The 18,975-nt window shown below is 48.4% G+C and overlaps 6 protein-coding genes across 6 annotated transcripts; 2 read left to right on the top strand and 4 right to left on the bottom strand.

Moving 5' to 3' along the window:
- Positions 1-577: 577 nt before the first annotated feature.
- rasB (Ras small monomeric GTPase RasB) lies at positions 578-1,421 on the bottom strand (the record flags this gene model as incomplete). Its single annotated transcript, XM_057215746.1, has 2 exons — positions 1,292-1,421; positions 578-1,234 (listed from the first exon to the last, which is right to left on the bottom strand). Exons 1-2 carry the CDS (start codon positions 1,367-1,369, stop codon positions 578-580), a joined length of 735 nt encoding a protein of 244 aa, XP_057077629.1. The 5' UTR covers positions 1,370-1,421.
- A 3,950-nt stretch (positions 1,422-5,371) lies between these two features.
- N7516_003025 (uncharacterized protein) lies at positions 5,372-6,485 on the bottom strand (the record flags this gene model as incomplete). The annotated part of the gene is made up of 2 exons (XM_057215745.1): positions 5,372-6,370; positions 6,426-6,485. The coding sequence occupies 2 exons, from the start codon at positions 6,483-6,485 to the stop codon at positions 5,372-5,374; spliced, it is 1,059 nt and encodes a 352-aa protein (XP_057077628.1).
- A 1,139-nt stretch (positions 6,486-7,624) lies between these two features.
- On the bottom strand, positions 7,625-7,925 carry N7516_003024 (uncharacterized protein; the record flags this gene model as incomplete). The annotated part of the gene is made up of 2 exons (XM_057215744.1): positions 7,625-7,748; positions 7,807-7,925. The coding sequence occupies 2 exons, from the start codon at positions 7,923-7,925 to the stop codon at positions 7,625-7,627; spliced, it is 243 nt and encodes an 80-aa protein (XP_057077627.1).
- A 1,341-nt stretch (positions 7,926-9,266) lies between these two features.
- Positions 9,267-11,034, top strand: N7516_003023 (uncharacterized protein; the record flags this gene model as incomplete). Its single annotated transcript, XM_057215743.1, has 3 exons — positions 9,267-9,884; positions 9,943-10,387; positions 10,439-11,034. 3 exons carry the CDS (start codon positions 9,267-9,269, stop codon positions 11,032-11,034), a joined length of 1,659 nt encoding a protein of 552 aa, XP_057077626.1.
- A 175-nt stretch (positions 11,035-11,209) lies between these two features.
- On the bottom strand, positions 11,210-11,839 carry N7516_003022 (haloacid dehalogenase, type II; the record flags this gene model as incomplete). Its single annotated transcript, XM_057215742.1, has 1 exon — positions 11,210-11,839. The coding sequence occupies one exon, from the start codon at positions 11,837-11,839 to the stop codon at positions 11,210-11,212; it is 630 nt and encodes a 209-aa protein (XP_057077625.1).
- A 2,865-nt stretch (positions 11,840-14,704) lies between these two features.
- Positions 14,705-18,776, top strand: N7516_003021 (putative nuclear migration protein; the record flags this gene model as incomplete). Its single annotated transcript, XM_057215741.1, has 2 exons — positions 14,705-17,831; positions 17,902-18,776. The coding sequence occupies 2 exons, from the start codon at positions 14,705-14,707 to the stop codon at positions 18,774-18,776; spliced, it is 4,002 nt and encodes a 1,333-aa protein (XP_057077624.1).
- Between the last annotated feature and the right edge of the window lie 199 nt (positions 18,777-18,975).

Below are 18,975 nucleotides of genomic sequence, written 5' to 3'. Positions count from 1 at the left end.
TATATCGCAAAAATGGCTGAAAAAATGAATCAAATAAAACAAGCTCAGTCGTAGGGTATCATATCGAAATGCCTGCTAATGTGCGACTGCGATCTTCTGGCTTTGTCGCCTGGGATTTTGAACTTTTTTTTTCCCTTTCGGGAGTGCTCCGAGGCGTGTCCGAAAGATTTCTCCGATCGCATCTTATCAAATAAGCAGAGACCGAAGAAGAGAGACGATCGTCAAGGGGGAAGAATAAGGGGAGCTTGTGGAAATCTAGACAGCCAGTCTGCATGCCTCGGCGCATTTCCAAAGAGCAAAACAAAAGCCAAAACAAAAAGGAAATCTTGCGCTCAAGGCTTGCAGAACACTGGCCTCTATCCCCACGCCAGTTCTCAAGCTCTTCAGAATGCGAGCGTAAAAAGGGTAGCATGGCAAGGACCACCGACGCCGAACGAGGTAACCAAAAGATAGAACCCTCCAGATGCACCCAGGACCAAAAAAGGAAGAGAGGAAGAGAGAGAGAAAGAAAAGAGAAGGAAACAGCCATTATTTCAGTGAGCAAGAAATCCAACGCCTCGTGGACGGAGCCGGCCGATCACAAGAGAGTACACTGGAGCCGACTACGATGCCGCGACCGATCGGGTCGGAAGGACTTGGAATATTCGGGGCCTGCGTCGCGATCGCGGTGGCCCGATCCGAAGCCTGTCGGGCGACGGTCTGCACCACGGCCACCAGCCGCCTGTTGTCGCTGTTGGCGCAGCATGCGGACAACGTCGTAGAAGGCCTTTTCCACATTGATACAGTTCTTCGCGGATGCCTCGACAAACTCACATCCCAGCTCCTTGGCCAATGCTTGGCCTTCCTGTGCTGAGACTGCGCGCTCGACGGCCTTGTCGCTCTTATTGCCGACTAACATAACGGGGACGGGCATTGCGGGACCCGATGAGGCGTTCATAGGCGAGTTCAAATAGCTGGGACCGGAGGGGGAACCGGAGCTGGACGATTCCTTGACCATCTTAATTTGGTTGTAGAATTTTGTGATACGGGAGAAGGAGGCGCGCGAGGTGATGCTATACACCAAGACGAAACCCTCGCCATCCCGGATCCACTGGTCTCGTAGGGCGGTATATTCTTCCTGGCCCGCTGTGTCCAGCACCTCGAGCATACACGACTGTTGATCGATGACGACTTGTTTGCGATATGAATCCTCGATGGTTGGATCGTATGTTTCGACAAAGTGGTTAAGGCACAACTAGAAGTAGCAGGTTTAGTTGGATTCGTCGCTTGAGATGTCAAGGGTTCGACCAACCTGAATGGTAAGGGCGGTCTTTCCAACACCTCCGTCTCCCAACACCACCAGCTTGTACAACGTCATTTTTCCAGCCATGGCGGGCAACTGGAATTGAGAACAGATAAAGAAAAAAGACAATCAACCTAGAGAGGTCAGCATTTTCATAACAATACAGCTTGCGGACGATTTACCTATAATTATTCCAGAGGAAATAGGGGGAAGGGTCTCGAAATCGCAAGGAGGGGGAAAAAGGTGTTGGAAGTGGCCCACGTTCCAGGCGGGGGCGAAAAAGAAAAGCGGGAGCTTCCACGCGATTCACAGCAACCCCCAATTGTTGCTGGAAGAATGACGCAAAGGGGGGGAGATATATAGAAAGGGAGGGAGGAAGAAAAGGTCGAAAAGAGGAATTAAAGGAGGGAAGAAAAAAAAAGAGATAGGAAGAGGAAGAGAGGGGGAGGACCAGTGTGCGAAGTCTGGTCCGGGGGGCTGGAACGAAGTGGAGAGAGGGGTTCAAGGGAATATAAGGAGAGAAGATATAAAGAGATATATATAAGGAGATATAAGAAAGATATTAACAGATAGGATGGATTATAGAGAGAATATACGGAGTAACTAGAATAGAATACATACATAATAGAATATAAATTATCAAGAACAGATGATTTTGTATGTTGTACTTCCCCATCCTCCATCCCTGTTCTCTTCTTCTACGGAGTCCTCTCTCTAGTTCTCTACATTTTCTACATTTTTTTTACTTTTTAATTTTTTCTACTGACCAAATCCGAGACCGTTTCGGATATGAAAATAATAAAATAATAAAATAATAAAAGTTAAACCTCTTAAATGGCAAAGACACAGGCCAATCCATTTTCGAAATAGGGAGAGAAAAGCCAAGTGACAGCTCCATGAAGTCATATATTTTCTTTTTTAAATATCCACATTGTAGTCTCTAGGGCTGTGCTGACACTAATTTTTCTTATATCCATCTTTCATTTATGTTTATCGATTTATCGCCGGTATGATCTTAATATACTTCGTACAGTACACTAAAATGCCATGTACATCCGAAGTTCTCTATATAGAATTAATTCCACTGAATCTATGAATCAGGTAATCTCGGAGAAAGTGAAAACTCAATTATACATATATATATAATTAACTATATATATACTACATAACTACATATATCTAAAAAACCAAAAGAAAAGACGAGAATAAAAGAAAAGTCCAGGTCCCGAAGGTCCACAGTAAAAAGGAGAAACGCACAGGGCACAGTGGATAGTCCCGGATACACTTGGCTGAAGCTCATTTCCTTGCCGGGAGAGGAAGCTGAGCTTTTCTTAATATTTTTCTTAATATTTTTCTTAATATTATTATTATTATTATTTAGATTCAAACTTTGGTTAACCGAGAACTTATCTACCTAGGTATCTTCTCAATTAGTTAAGTCTCAAGTTAAGGACATGTATGTTGTACGGAGGAGTTACTCCTACCCCGGTCTACACGTGGAAAACACGATCTATAGTTTGACCTAATCAACAGATTATACATATATACATGGTCCCTTTACAAGATACGACCTAAAGTCCTGCAATTAGAATTAATTTGATCAATTTGATCAAATCAGATTAATTAAATTAGTGTCGATGGTGGGAATGCCATCTCCAAGCCTGTTAGGGTACTATCCATGGATAACACCGACTTAGGTATAGCCCTAGATCAGTGTAATAGGCAGGTAAAGTCTCCATGGTCCTGGGAGACGCTACCCAAATAGCGTAAGTCAAACGAAACATCCTGGATTGTTTGGGGATTCCGGAACATCCCTCTTTATAAAGGTTTAACGCCAACCTCGAACTAGTTTAGGATCAGGTCTTGGCCACCTTAAGATTCGCTCTCGTTATCGTCTTCCACGTTATACCCCTGCACATTCTCCTACCCCTGTCACTTGCCTTTTCCCCGGAGTCTTTCCGTCCCCAATGTGCATGCATCCGACATACCTAATCCCTAGGTATTCCGTAGATATCAAAGGCTTCATCTCAATACGATGTCTACCCGCGGAACGGGGCGCCAAAAAAAATGCTCTCATTGATACATAGATCCACCTAGGGCCTGTGAGCTTCGAAGGACGACGGGAGGAAGTTCGGAAGGTGGGTACGGAGTATATACTCTCGTAATGCTCCATATGAGCTCTTTTTTTGGCCATTTATTTTGCTTTGTTAGGATTTCATCCCCCTTTCTTTTATCTCCCTCTGCTTTCCATAATAGAACATCCCCGCTCAATTTCCATAGTAGGTAACTGGTTGAGCATCGATCCGCTCCGTTTCCCGTCCCAGTTCTCTGGCAGCGGGCCAGGGGGATTATATCGGGGAAACTGTTCTTTCTTTCTTTTTTTTTTTTTTTTTTTCCGGTGAGGGCCGGGTCCCGACGGAACTAATTTATTTTATTTTATTTTATTTTCTTTCTCTTTTTTAAATCAGCATATAGTTATCCAGTTTCAGGCTCATCTGTTCAATTTTTAAGAGAGCCCCAAACTGTATCCATAGTGATGTACATTGAAACATGTTAGTCTTTTGGTATGTCAGCATATTCAACTCCCGAGGTCTGCCACCGGCTCAGTTACCATGCTCCTCCGGAAAGGAGAGCTCTTCCCGTGGCACCAATAGTGACCCGTGCATGGGATACTGGCAGGGGTTGGTTTGTTAACGGCTCCTCCCGACCGTTATATGGGGAATGCTGGATTCGAGTTCAACGGTCCGCTATGGTCTCACCCTGGTTGAGGATTTTAATCTCGAGTGTTGTATGGAGTACTCCATTCGGAGTACAGAGTACCGGTGACAGGATTCAATATGCACCTGCCTCATATTGACATGCATAACGACACTTGTCATCTCCCGTGAACCTGTGATACATCTCTCATCTGTTTGTGGATGCGTCGGGCTTACAGCGATCTACAGGACGGCTCCCAGCAGATGGACCCTTGGGAAACTAACCGACTAACATTTCAAAAACTACCCCTTGCAGCTTGACACGGGGGATTTTCATTATTGATCTGTAGCCTGGATATAGCTTTGGGCGGTTGTCTATTATCACATACGTATCCTGGGCACTGTATACTCCAGACAAAGTAGAAGTTGATCTCAATGTGCCAAGCCCCTGAAAGATCCCCGATAGTATGCCTCTAAACCATGGAGATCAATAATGTGATCCTCCCGTTACGCTATTGATCGGATCAACGATGCCGGTGGGACTAGTTCAATGCGATATCATGTGAGCGTGTCAAAGCTCAATAATAGTCACGATTATTTGTGGAGAAAGGGAGGAAGCCATGTGGCCAAAATGCTTAAGCTATTAGTATGATCTAGCTTCATTGCAACTTTATTGCTCTTCTAGTCTCGAAACTCATCAGCTGCACTTGTATCCCCGTGCCGCGCCGTGGTATTCTTATTCCAAAGAATAAAATCACGTCATTTACATTTGGTCTACAATAGGGGCTATCATCCAGTCTATGGGATCTACGCAGCAGTGGATATTAATATGGCAGTGTCAAATGGCATAAAAGTGGACATAGTTGGGTACCTATGTAAGTCATGATGTCGAGCGGGTTTCAGGCAGAACAATCTACATGCGACGCGGCTGTGTAATTAGCGTAACGGGATGACTTCACATTAAGATTATAGTTTCCCTTACCTTGAAGTCAATGTTAGTCCCCTTGCCAATATATGCTGCTAGTGAATGGCTTCCAGGTACTCAGTACTCCGTAGTGTCGTGTACTCTAACATGTAGCCATTTTTAGATTGTAATATCCAGAGCTCTACCTGTGTGTTTCCTTGAAACAATAGATATGGCGGACAGTCCTATCCTTTTATGCTCATTGAATATTTGAGGAAATTTTGCATGTTGAGAGACGCTCTTGGGATTGGAATGACACCGTGATGAAGAATCGTTGGAAGACTTCCAAGGTTGATATATCAGTGTCACCCAACAAAGACCACGGATATTGTTTAGCTTTTACTATCTTAAGACATAAAAATGGCCCATTTGCCCTATAAACATATTTATAACCCGAAACAACATACTATCTCCTCGATCTAGCAGAAATCACCCTCGCTGAATATCATTCAAGTAAGCCGTCACCCTCTCTACCAAAATCCGCCGCGGCTCCGCTTGATCGCTATCACTCAACGCATGCGATGCATTGGGAATAACCATACTCCTTGAATCCCAGATCTGCCGCCCGCCCCCATCAGCAGCAATCTGCCACCTCCTCAAGAGGGCCTCCTTGTTAACCCACGGCGGCACCGACTGATCCCTCCCAGAGTACAGCACCAGCATTTTCTGTTTCATCAGCCCCCTCTCCCGAATCATCCCAAATGTCCCACGGAACTGCTCATCGGTCAAATCCGAACTAAACAGATCATCCTCAGAAGGATTCTCTGGACTATCCGGGCTAACCAGACTCAAAAACCGCCGACTGCTAACAGGCGCAGAGGGCGGATACCCAATCCGCGAGGTCACAGATAGCGGCACAACCGTATCAACAAGATCGTGATCCTCATACATCGCCCGCCGCGCATCAGCAACAGCCTTATTGTATATCGCGCGCATCTTGGCCGGGCTATCACGCGCCGTGCCACACTTCACAACCCACAATATGCCCTCACGGTCAGAAACAGGCGCTTGCATGATTGCTCCATCGACCGGCACCCGCACAATTGGTTTGCAGTGGCGGTCGAAGACGGGGTGTGCCGGCCGTGGGTTGGGACAGTTGATGTACTGCATCACGTCTTGGCTGCCCGTCGAATGGCCCATGATGACCACCTTTCCGGCGCCAAATTGTGACTCCTTGTACTTACGCACGTATGAGACACACTGCGATAGCTCGTCGATGTCTTTTCCCAGTCGTCCCATGCCCCAACCCCCGCCGGCGCAGGAGAGAATCAGCGAGAATACGCTCCATTGGGAGGGGTCTAGTGCGCGAACTAAATCACTTAAGTAGTCGACTGAGCCGAGGCTGTCACCTAGCCCGCCGACAAAAATGAGTGTGTGTGGCTTGGGTACATGGCTGCGGGTGTATTCGAACGCGACGAGGGTTTCGGTCTGTGAAGTGGCGTTAGTGGTGTGGATTGCTTGGCTGCGGGGATGGGTGGCATACGCAGTGGTGTAGCACACCAGGTTGTCCCTGGGCCAGTGAGGTGAGAAGCTTGAGTTGCATTGTGAGATATTGCCGCAGGTGGTGGTACCCAGGCGCAGATTGGTTTGACAATGTGCGTCAGATCAGATAAGAGAACATCAGATAAGGAGCTGTAACGGACTTATTCCGGTACCGGTTTCGCGAAGACCGGTAAGATAGAAGTTAGGGCTTGGTATTGTATTACTAATGTGTATCATTAATACATAGGTATTATATTAACTGTCTGACTTTCGTACTTCGCTCGAGTTGATCATCGCTATATCTCTTGCAACCGTTGGACGCTACTCTGAAAGAAAAATGATGATCTCAATTACACATTGTCTTTCTACCACTAAGAAAGACGATACAATGATGGTGATGCGCGATGAAGGTGTTGTAGAAGACCGGAATTATAGCAAATTTACGGCCCAAATAAGGCGCTTGTGCTAGTGTTATTTAACTACAGAAGTTCTCTACTGACTCGTTAGACAATAGCAGTCTACAATAAGTAAGGATGGCCAGTGAACTAAAGTTATCAAAAGTTATCTCTCAGAGGATTTCTCATCAATACGACAGAACGGCCTTTGGAGTCCAGTCCGTCTACCAAGATACTAAACAAGAAGTTCCTCTGGTATCTGAACAAGGGGATGTGTCTTGTCATACTTCCTACCTGCCCATTGCACCTATTGCCGACGTGTGCAGTATCATGCTGCATACAAAAAGTCCTACTAACTATCGAGCTGTAAGCTCCGCGCTTGATTGAGAGTTCAATTTATTATTATTCATGTATTTCCTCTGAGATGGTCACAGGATAGCTAGGTAGAACTGTCCTTCGCAGTCGGGACTTCCTCTCCACTGCAAAACGAGACGGCATCGGATCTATCGGCCACTGAAGGCAGCAAAGGTCAGTATGCGTAGATCTCTTTCGGCGCTTGGGTACACTTACATGTAATCTGCAGTCCCACGTAGAAGTTTCCTTGCCTTCTCTAAATGATATGAGAGTTATTCCGAGGCTAACAGTGTGGGTAGGTATATTGGTGTACTCACGATGTGCGCTGCCGAAATATGTCTTTTCACCCGTCCCGGGCAAGGCCGCTTCTCCTTCTCCAGGTTATCGAGAGCCGTGCAATATGGGCACCTGAAGGCACATGCAGGGAGTTGCTTTGGAAGACCAACAAGAGTTAGTCATCTCTTGAAATATCACGTCTCGAGGTAGCTTGGTTTGGAGCACTCACGACAATCACATGGTCAACCGGCCACTGGGTTGAGAAGTGGTCTCGGCATTCGCACACCTTCTTGCGTTGGCTTCAGAATTTGCGCGTGAGTAAACACCAACCAAAGGCATTAGGAGAAAGATGCTTACACCCAGTAATTGGGTTGCACTTTCGGGTCAATTCTCATCCAGTAGTATCCCCGGAGCGGGCTGCCATCGCTATCGAACCAGGTCTTCGGAGGAGGCGGGTCCTCAGGCTTGGAGGCCATCCTGATTAAAGCAAGACATTTCGTTAGCAACTCAGCTATAATGCGCTCTTGGGTGGGGGTGGTTCAATTGAGGTGCGACATTAAGGCATACCCCCAGTATCAGTCGAATCAATCGGGCAGGTGGGATGATATATGTACCTGGTGGTCTCGCAGTGCGGACTTGATGATTTAGCGATGCAGGATGGCTATGCGATGGGGCATATGCTGAAGGTGTGAAAAGCAAGTGCGAGCAAATGAGATCGATGCTGACCTAGGAAAATATCTAGGCACCGAACTTGGTTGGGGATCTGATAAGCCATTGCCTGAGATGCGACGGTTCAGACAACCTATGGCAATCGCGAGGCAAGAGCGAAATTTGACGGTGTTTTCAGACTGGTGACCAGAAACAATATCAACCCCATACTCCATAACGTTGAGGTTATCAGGATATTGGCTTTAGATGTTTATATTGCTCTGAAGGCAGATGAAAGAATTGCCAAGAGCTCGTTGACTTTACTCGATACTTTACTAGCAGGGCTACACTACCCCCGTTCGAAGTCTTAATTTGTCTTCCCTCAGTGTTACCGTATCTAGCGAGGTGCAGAGAACAATGCTGATGCTATTCGCGTGATAAGACCGTCATAGGTCGATGTTGATTTTCACGACTCTACTTCTTAGGGGACGTCTTATGATCTACTGTCGGAGATGGGGCTTTACTTCCGTATATGAGATAGGTTAAACTCGTAGTTTGCCTATTATGCTCTGTCCGCTGGCATTATGTAAAGTTTCTACAAGACGGGGAATGATCAAATCACATAAGTAGTAGCTATTCTTGTGGTCCTTCCGATGGTCTAGTCGTTAAGTACACTCTAGGGGGGGAGAGAGATATATATATATATATATATTATGAATAGACACTATAGGTTCCTCAAGTCATATCAAGTACATGTTGATTATGAATTTAAGATACTTGATCCGGTACACACCAAGTAGTAGCTGAGTATCGAATACATAACCTATTGTTCTTCATTCGACAGGCTTCTTAATCTATCATCTCGACCCAGGTACCGACGAAAAGCTAAAGCAGTTGGGGATCTAGGACAGGAAATAAGAAGATAATATCAAAGAATAAAACATGGGAAACAAATGCTCAATGTCCCTTGATTTTCCATTTTTCCTGTTCGCAACATCAACCGGGCCGGAGGTGCAGGTGAAGTTCGATAGGAAAGATTATGCACCTGAGAAAGCCAATGAGACCTTCTCCAGTGAGCTTGTTACTTAATTTATCACGTGGATATCAACATCTAAAGTCTTCTTGGCCCATCACCATTTTAATTGTTCTCTCCTATTCATTCTTTTGCAATGAACAGTCACGTTCAAGACGCCGAGCAAAATGAAGAAATCACCACACGCGAAAATGAGATTAGACCTATCATCAAACGCACCATCGCCGGCGAAGACAATGCCAAAACACAGGCAGTCATTTCCGAGCTTGTTCAAACAAAGCGAGGGCTGAAACAGCGTCATATTCAAATGATTGCCCTGGCTGGAACGATCGGTACTGGCCTCTTCCTAGCGACCGGGAAATCCTTAGCAAGGGGTGGACCACTAAGCATGTTGCTCGCATATTGCATTGTCGGCATGCTTATCTGCTGTGTAGTTTTTTCAGTAGCTGAGCTCAGTGCACTGGCGCCTCTTTCCGGTGGCATTATCCGACACGCCGAATGGTTCGTTGACCCTGCGCTAGCGTTTGCACAAGGTTGGAATAGTGTTTATGCAAATGCTATCCTGCTGCCGGCTGAGATGGTGGCTTGTGCTGTCATTATCGACTTTTGGTCTGATATTAACCACGCGGTGTGGATTAGCGCCCTGGGTGCGCTGTTGGTTATTAGCAATATGTTATTGGTCAGTATCTACGGCGAGTTGGAGTTTGTTTTTGCAATGTTAAAGATTACTCTGATTGTTGGAGTGAATATCATGGTGAGCAGGTTTCGCCGCGCAAAGAATCCTCTAGTTAGTTGCTAACTGCTTTTCACAGAGTATCTGCATCACCTCTGGCGCAGGCCCACAGGGTTATCCCATAGGGTTTCGATTTTGGCGAGACCCTGGACCCTTTGTGCAGTTTCTTGGTATCGATGGCTCATGGGGACGGTTCCTTGGGTTTTGGCGTGTGCTGAGCAGTGCAGCTTATGCATTTTCCAATGTTGAGAACGTATCAGTTGCAGCAGCTGAGACCCAAAATCCTCGCCATAACATCCCCAAAGCTGCCAAGCGTGTGTTCTGGAGAATCTTGATATTTTATCTGATCACTATTTTCATGATGGGCCTGATTGTCCCCTCCAACGATAAGGGGCTGCTGTCAAATTCCGGCGATGCTGGAGCGTCCCCATTTGCGATTGCTGCCACTAATGTCGGGATCAAAGTGGTACCTTCGATCATCAATGCCGTCGTTGTCACAAGTGCATGGAGCGCTGGTAACTCTGGTGAGTATGGATTTTCTGTCTGTCACTATACGTCTGCTAATCTGAAGACAGCAATGCTCGTTGGAACCAGGACACTATATGGCCTCGCTCAAGAGGGACATGCCCCAAAACTATTCACTCGCATCAATCGCTTTGGAGTTCCCTGGATATCAGTTGCTACAGTCGGATCTTTTCTTGCCTTGGGATATATGACACTGTCATCTGCAGCTTCTGTTGTGTTTGATTGGCTCCAGCAACTGGTCTCAGCTGCCTCTTTGGTACATTGGATCAATATAGAGGTGATCTATTTGAGGTTCTTTTATGGCTGCAAGAACCAAGGGATCAGCCGTACTGAACTTCCTTGGAAAGGCCCCTTCCAACCTTACGCAGCATGGATCTCCCTAGTTTCGTTCACTATCATTCTGATTACTGGCGGATTCTACGTGTTTATTGAGGGCAACTGGAGTCCCCAAACGTTTGTATCGTCGTACTTCAACATTCCACTTATCTTTGTCTTGTATTTTGGGTACAAATTTTGGCGAAAGACCCGGCTTATTCCACTGGATGAAATTCCAATCCAGGAGTTCATTAACATCGCTAATGAAAATCCAGAATCCATCCCATCTCCAGCTACTGGGTGGCGAAGATTAAATATCCTTTGGGCTTAATGTTGGGGGGTTTGAAATGGAGCTATGGAAGGATGAAAAGACATGGTCTGATGAATCTGGGCCAAATGGATCGATTGTATTTCGAGTGTTTATGCTATATTCTTTAAATGTACATGGTGTCCACCTGTCCATTGGATGAAGTCTTAACTACCTAACCCCAGAGGGTAGACCGGTCTTACTCAATCCCAAATCGCTTAGCCACCTCTCGGAAGCCATCGGACTCAAGGTCAACCCACATATCTACCCAACCCTCAGCCTTGACCTCCGCAGCCTCCTCACTTGACATGTCTTCCTCCTGCTCACGCTCAACGTAGATAGTCTGAAACCCACAGCTCTGGGCAGCCTTCAAATCCTCCAGATGCGCCGCAACTAGTGCGCACTGGCCTGGCTCCAGTCCAAACATCTTGGCAGCACCGTTATAAACCAGCGGCGAAGGCTTGTAAGCCTTGAAATTCTCTGCACTGACAAGATGCGTGAAAGGCAGTGATCCATGTCGCTGGAGATCCTGCAGTAAAGAGAAATTCCCATTCGACAGGGTAGAAGTGGCGAACTGACGGTTCAACAATTCAATACCCTGGGCACTATCCGACCACGGGTTGAGCCGGTGCCAAGCGAAAGCGAGTTCCCACAGCTTCTCATCGGTGAACAGGCCATCCAGACCGCGCTGCTGCAGGAGGTCCTGAAGGGCGTTGTAGTGGTGCTGATCGACTGACACAAACTCGTTGGATGGATCAAATGTATTGGTGAATACATTGTAAGAGTGCCGCCATTCTGCGACAAATGCCAGCCAGTCGTCCCGGGTCATGGCTACAGCGCGCCCCCCGCAAGTCGGCTGAGAGGTCCTTGTCGGGATGATTCACAGCATGTAGGGTGGCTGCGATCAGCTCTTCCGCTACGCATGTACGCCACGATACTACCGTGCCGAATGTATCGAAAAATAACATCTGGGGTGGGTTGTCTGTCGACATTTTGCGTAGTTTTGGTGTTGTAGTTGGTGGGGATGTTGATATGCAGTTATTCCCCGCAGTTTCGAGATTATGTCGGTTTCCGAGGCTCTGCCGTAAGGTCTTCACAGAAGTTGAGATCTCAGCTAGATATATGTTGTATGTAGGTCAGAGTGAAATGAGTCAATTCAGATATCAGGGCACATGGAACCTCGGAATTGACGGTAAATATATGCTTAGTCAGTCCTGTTCTAACAGGCTGATTGTTCTGGCGGGATGGTCTCATTGGATCGGAAATGGAAATAGAACAATCGGTTGTTTAAAAACAAGCACATGACAATTTGTAACCTTGGAAGTAGTTGGGGTACCTTTTGGAGTGCCTTTGGAGTGCCTTTGGAGTGCCTTTGGAGTGCCTTTGGAGTGCCTTTGGAGTGCCTTTGAAAGTGCCTCTGGAGTAATTTCATGTGTTGAGCCTTGAGGAATGTGCATGAGACAAGCACAGAGGAGAGAACATTCTGCCTCTTCCTTCTTTTCCCGCCTTTTCTCAACTTCCTCAACTTCCTTATCCCTCACACGGAGTGTCAATTTGACTTCCATTAATTATTTGCCTTTCCCTGCATAACTTGAACACACCTTCTGTGTAATATCGCCTGCGCCTCCACCCTAGACTGTCAGAGAAACAAGAAACTGAGCAGGGATGTGAAATATCAGCAAATATCGACCTGTCAACGGCCAAGTCAAAAGTACCCCGTGTCCCCTAAGGTGGGGCAAATGGGTAGCAATGATTAGTGGAGATTTCCCTTGCTCCTCTTGTCAATGCCCGTTAGTCCAATTTTCAATGGCCATTTGGGGGCTTGACAGAGTCTGTACGAAGTACGGAGTACATCGCACATCGCACATCGCACATCGGATCCGATAATTAAAGTATTTATTGTCAATCATTGTCATTGTGCGGCACTTGCATCGGCATATGCAAGAGAAGCGACTCCAATCCAGACCGAGGCCATAGAGGCCATGGAGTGCACGTACGATGTGCTCCATACTCTGTACCAGACTTCCCACCATAACAAATGGAAGTTTGGTTCTTCATTTCGGCTGAAGTGGGTTCCTCGTTCCTCGAAGCTCTCGGTGGAGACCTTGGATGGGTCTGGTCTTTACCCCTGATCCGCAATGTCCGTGGATGATTTGACGATTTGACGGTTTGACTGTCTCCTTGGAAGGATCGTAAAGAGGTGACAATCAAATACTAACTATGCATCATGCAACATGCAACATATATATGCACCCTGGGGATTCTGAAACCAGAAGACCGGATCATAGGCTCCCATGCGAAATTGTCTACGGCGATCGTCACCCAAACAAGCTACGGGTTGGCCGCCAACACGGTCGTTTTAATTAATACTCTCAAACACGCTAACCATCGCTATTTTAGTGGCTTCGGAATTGACACTATTGGCCATTGAAAATGATTTTCTTTTCTTTTTTTTTTGTGATTTGCCTTCAACGGACAAAGTTGAAGGTAAAAAAGAAAAAAGAATAGGGGATGATCTTCCCTCCAAAAAGCCCTTGAGCTTCATCTCGACGCATCAGTGGAGTTTTGTCATGAACTCCTACCCCGGGCAATTTATCTATGAATCTTGACTATACAACATACAATATATATATATGTTGTACTCCGTACGGAGAGTACGGAGTACTCATTTTCCTTTTCCAGTGGGCTTTTCAACCTTTCGATACGGAGTACGGAGTACTAGCTCTCTCTCGAGATTAGGGCTCCATTTTAATCTTCTTCTTACTTTTCTTTATTTCTTTGTTCCCCAGATAATCAGCTTCTCCATGACCTTTGAGATATACAACATACAATACGAAGCATAGACTCTGGTCTATGATTATCTCGGACTTCGAAATCGGTTTATACTGAAATGATTGGAGCTCATATGTCTTAGTGCCTGGCAGCTGCAGTGGAGTCTTAATCCTGCGGGCTAATCGGGTGGATTCTATTCTTTTCCCCATATACTACCCCCCTAACGAACCCCCTGGGACTTTTATTTTTTCCTTCTGTTTGTTTTTTCTTTTTTTGGATGTCAAAGAGCCAAGACTCTCCTCGCGTCCGACGGTGATTCCGATATGTACAGGTGTGCCGCAAGGCTGATCTAAATCCCCCTCGAAGGTCTTTTCCAAATTAATCTACGGTCTAAGCCCCCTCCAACTCCTGTCGGATTACTCTCGTAAATCTACGGGATCTTGAGCGATTCTCTAGTCGCGATCGGCCCTTCCTTCGGACTGATCTATTTTCCTTCCCGGGATCATATACCCGGGGTTGACATCTTACTCGTCTCTTAAGCTAAAAACGGTCAGACTTGGTTGTCACTGTAAGTAGACTTAGAGTGTCTTTCTCCCCCGTGCATATCCAAATATCAGCATTGGGTGCTCAAGCGTGTATTTCATATGCGTTGTAACTGTGGCTGACCTCTTCGTTCCACCTAAGTTCCACAATCTCCTTGAATTCCCCCTCCATCCCGCGTTGGATCCTGCGTTCGACTAGTCGATTGCACCAAGTGAAACCTGTCTCTGGAGGTAATTGGCGGCTTCGAAACAGTTAATAGTCGGATGGTTGAACTACGGTAGTCTTTTCATGGGATCCAGTGCGTGAGGTGCTCTGGATAGCCCAAAGAGCAGAGCCCCAATGATTTGAGGCTTTTCATCCAGCATATGCGCAAAGAGATATGGCCGATTTACAGTCCCCGGCCTCCATGGCCCCGTCCCCGGCACCATCCTCTAAATCACGAACTCGCGCTCCATCCAAAGGATCACGACCAAGACCATCTTTGCGCCGGCGAGATTCTTCCCCGCCGCCTTCCTCTCCCCCTGGTCTCCCAACCCCCGCATTCTCACCCGACGGACAAACAGACGATGATGATATCGATATCACCGAGGACACCTTATCACCTTTCGACCCGCGGAGGATCACACCTACTCTCCATGCATCTCTCGTTTCGGAGATTCTCTCGCTGCGGCGGGAGATAGAGAACAAAACCAAGGCAATCGATGGACTGGAGGAGAGCTTGGATGAATCAAGGACGGAAAATGACACATTGACCACGAATCTGTCCCAGGTGACCGGGGAAGGGCGCTCGTTGAAACACCAAATCCAACTACTGGAAGGTGGGACGTCATCTGCGATGACCGAGCTAGCTCGGGAGCGCGATGAAGCGGTCGAGAACATCGGCGACGTTCGTAAAAAGCTCGAGCAAGCACAGAAGAAAGTTCGAAGCCGGGAGGAGGAAGTCGAACGAACCCAATTACTCTGGAATCGCGATCAAGAGTCTTGGGCAGATGAACGCCGAACCCTGGAACGCAAGGTTCACGTAGTGGAGGGCCGCTTGAAGACCGTTTTGAACGAGGTCGCAGCCACCCAGGAAGTGGCGACTATCCACTCGCATTCACAGCCGAGTGAGAATAGTGACCTTGTTCATGACAAGAATAAAGAAAGCGACTCGGCGAGCGTGGCATCTAGTAGCCTAGGGCGCCGACGCACGAGCGTGACCAGCGTGAGCTCGGAAGAAGCCGAGGAGGCCGTCATATTCCATAACATGCGGTACTCGGTTATGAGTATTGCGCCTGGAGCCAAGAATGGTTCTGGTTTAAACCTGGCGGAAGAACTCGACTTTGATGAAGAGGACGAGTTTGTTCCATCTGATGAAGATGACCTCCCCGCCTCTCCGGAGGCGCTCCCCGAAGAACGTCCAATGGAACGCCCAATGTCAGTTCACTCACAGGGTTCCCATAGTATTTCGGACAAGGCCAGGAAGATCCTGGGTCTGTCCCTTCAAAGCTCGGACTTACACTCGCCCACTGCCATGGAGGAGTTCCGTGCCCGGGATCTCGGGCTTGCTAGCCCGGTAAAACTGGACTCGGCGGTTGAATACTGCGATATCGGCATCCAGTACTCACCTCCTCCGTCGCCTACGATAGAAGCGAAGGTTGTAAACGGCATTGTTCCTGAGCTAGCGGAAACGGCTTCAGAGCCCGAGAAAGAAGACGATAAGAATGCGAACATACCTGGGACGAAAGACAGTGCCACGCCTCCCCTTGTACCTCAGATGGTTTCTAGTTCTTGTCAGACCGTGGATGAACTCCCAAGTCCTCCATGGACGCCCAATGTGGCTGAATTGCCTCAACCTGTTGAATCCACCCCGGAGCCGGCGCAAATGACATCGGCGTCCACCCAGACTGATGTTGTTCCCGAAACAATTGTCGTTCAAAGCCAGAATCGTCCCAGCTTGTCCCCGAATGATGTCCCATCCAAGATGGATATTCCAATGATTGCTATCCACCCACCAGGCTCTGAGCCATCCTCGCCTCGTAACAGCGTCGTTCTACCACCACAAACCAAAAATATCGCTTGCCAGGCCAATTTCCGAGCAATTGCTGATTGTCGATCCATTGCCATTCAAACCGAGGAGATCCGTATCGATCACCCCCTTGTCAAAATTCCCGCTAGTCTTCTTCCCTCTGCTATTCAAGATGAAGATGCACTATCTCGCCCTAAACTGCAGGAGCCTAGCCTCGAGTCTTACACTGTGCCCCCGCTTCCGCCACGGTCCGAAAAACGAAAACAGAGACGAGTGGTAACAGATCACCCGGCAGATGGCCCCGTGAAGCCTCCTAGAGCATCTGGTCCAGATCATGTGCAGGCCTATCCCGGTAACAACGACAATGGTCCGCTCTCGGATGATGTCTTGTCCAATATTCGACGACCTTTACGGTCTAGCAGTCTCTTCGCCGGGTTTGAACACAACAGCGACGACGAAGGCCCCCAGAACGAACGTGATATCTTCACCGACGATGAGCTCCTCAACCGCCCATTTGCCACATACACTGTCAGCCGTGGCAAGCTCATCACTACGAAATCAGGACCCAGCTTGGACGATATGCCTCTCCCCGAAGTGGACGAGCAAATGTCTTCCCCGGAGTCAAGACCACCCGACATTGGCCGTTCTCGGGCTCCCCAACGGTCTGGCACGGCGTCCTCGGGTATTCGCCAGTCCGGAATGCGCAAAATGGCCATGATCTCCAGCGGAACCGCGGCGCACCAGAAGCCGCGTGCCCGTAGTCCCAGCGAACCAAGCCTCGATAGCGGCAGTGCAGGCTCAAGCATTGCACCGCCATTCCCTGTGCCCATCCGTCTAAGCTCACGCAACCTCCCGCTCAACGGCAGCGACGGACCTCCAAGTCCTACTCGCTCAGCCGGCAGACAGTTCTCAGACCGCGGTCGCCAATCCGTCATCCAGCGCCCAAGTCTCCGGCGAGTGCGATCCGCAGCAGCAACGTCACAGTCGGATATTACCGAGAGACCAGAAACTCTCTCTTCCCCTTCACGATCGATCTCAACCTTTTCTCCAGAGAGCCCCGCATACCGACCATACCGACCACCACCACCACCACCACCGATGCCGTGCGGTGATATCACAGCACCTCGTGAGCGGCACGGCCCGCCGAAACGCGCCCCCTCACACCGCGCGACTCCGTCTCAAACCTGGAACCGTGAACAGCGTGAAAGAAAGGATTCCACCGGCGGCGTACAACCGACTAGTGTCGTTGATGCCATTGCTCAGACCATGGTTGGCGAGTGGATGTTTAAATACGTCCGTCGACGCAAATCATTCGGTATGGGCGAGTCTAAGGAGAATTGGGAGGGCAAGAACCCCGACGACGTGTCGGCGAATATCACGAACAGTGGTGTGCGACATAAGCGATGGGTTTGGCTTGCCCCGTACGAAGGCTCCATTATGTGGAGTAGTAAACAGCCAACGAGTGGGCCTGCCTTGCTCGGCAAGAGTGGCCGGAAGTGTAAGTCTTTTAAGGAACTCATTTGAGTTGGTTGGAGTCACAGCTAACATAATATCTCTCCTCGTCATAGTCACCATCCAATCCGTCCTGGACGTCAAAGATGACAACCCCATACCCAAAGGCGCCGGCTCTTCGGCCCCATTCAATCGCTCCATCCTGGTGTTGACACCACAGCGCGCTCTCAAATTCACAGCGTTAACGATCGAACGCCATTACGTCTGGCTAACAGCCCTTTCTTTCCTCAGTCATTCCTCAATGGGCCTCCAAGAACTAGCAGCCCTACCTCCAGTCCCACAAGAAGAATCACCTAGCCTACCTCACACCTCCCTCCGCCGAAATCCCATCCGCGACTCGATTCGCGTCGCAAAGGGCCGTCCCCGCCCAATGCCAAAGGGCAAACGCTCCTTCAACAGCGCCGGCGCTCCAGCCCCAGTCCCCGAAGTCCCAGGCGGCAGCATCGACTTAGCAGCCGATGCACCACACGTGCCCCGCTTCTCAACCCACAACCGCAAACGCAGCAACACCGCACCCCGCCCTGCCCTCCACGCTCTCCGCAGCTTCTCCAGCGCCGGCACTATGCCGTCTTCACACAGTGGTACTACTGCCGGCTCCTCGGAACTCCACTTCCCCGCCATGCAACATCCCCCATCCCTATCCCCAGGCATCGGCAGCCGCCGCAGCAGTATCAGTCGACGCACTTCCGAGGCCAGTGGTCGTGCCTCTAGTGTGGCGGGTAGCAACATGTTCGATATAGGCACTGTTCGTATGGAGGCTTTCATCGATCACCACGCCGAACAAATTAATCGCACCCGTGCACCTCCACGTCAACGCCATACCCGCAAGACATCCAGTCAGTGGAGTGAGAGGCGGTATGAGTTTGACACGCCTTCGGTTCATGGGAGCGAGTTCTCATACCGTCCTGATGATCCATGGCGGGAATTCTAATTTGAGAGTGGAAGAGTTTCATTTTGCCCTCTTTTCTTACTTATTACTTTCCATATTCCTATTCTTCCTTTTCTTTTCTTTTCTTTTCTTTTCTTGTCTTTGAAAAAAAAGAGCATAACTTTTTGGCGCAGTTTCATCGCCACGTCTCTCTCTCCGTGGCTTGTCTACGTACAATTTCATGGGACATATTCATCTTCTA

This window comes from Penicillium verrucosum (genome assembly GCF_028828655.1).
Source record: "Penicillium verrucosum strain IBT 35672 chromosome Unknown utg000001l_segment0_segment0, whole genome shotgun sequence".
Classification (NCBI taxonomy): Eukaryota; Fungi; Ascomycota; class Eurotiomycetes; order Eurotiales; family Aspergillaceae; genus Penicillium; species Penicillium verrucosum.
Note: the sequence above shows the minus strand (reverse complement) of the source record. Positions and strands in the feature narration are given on the sequence as shown.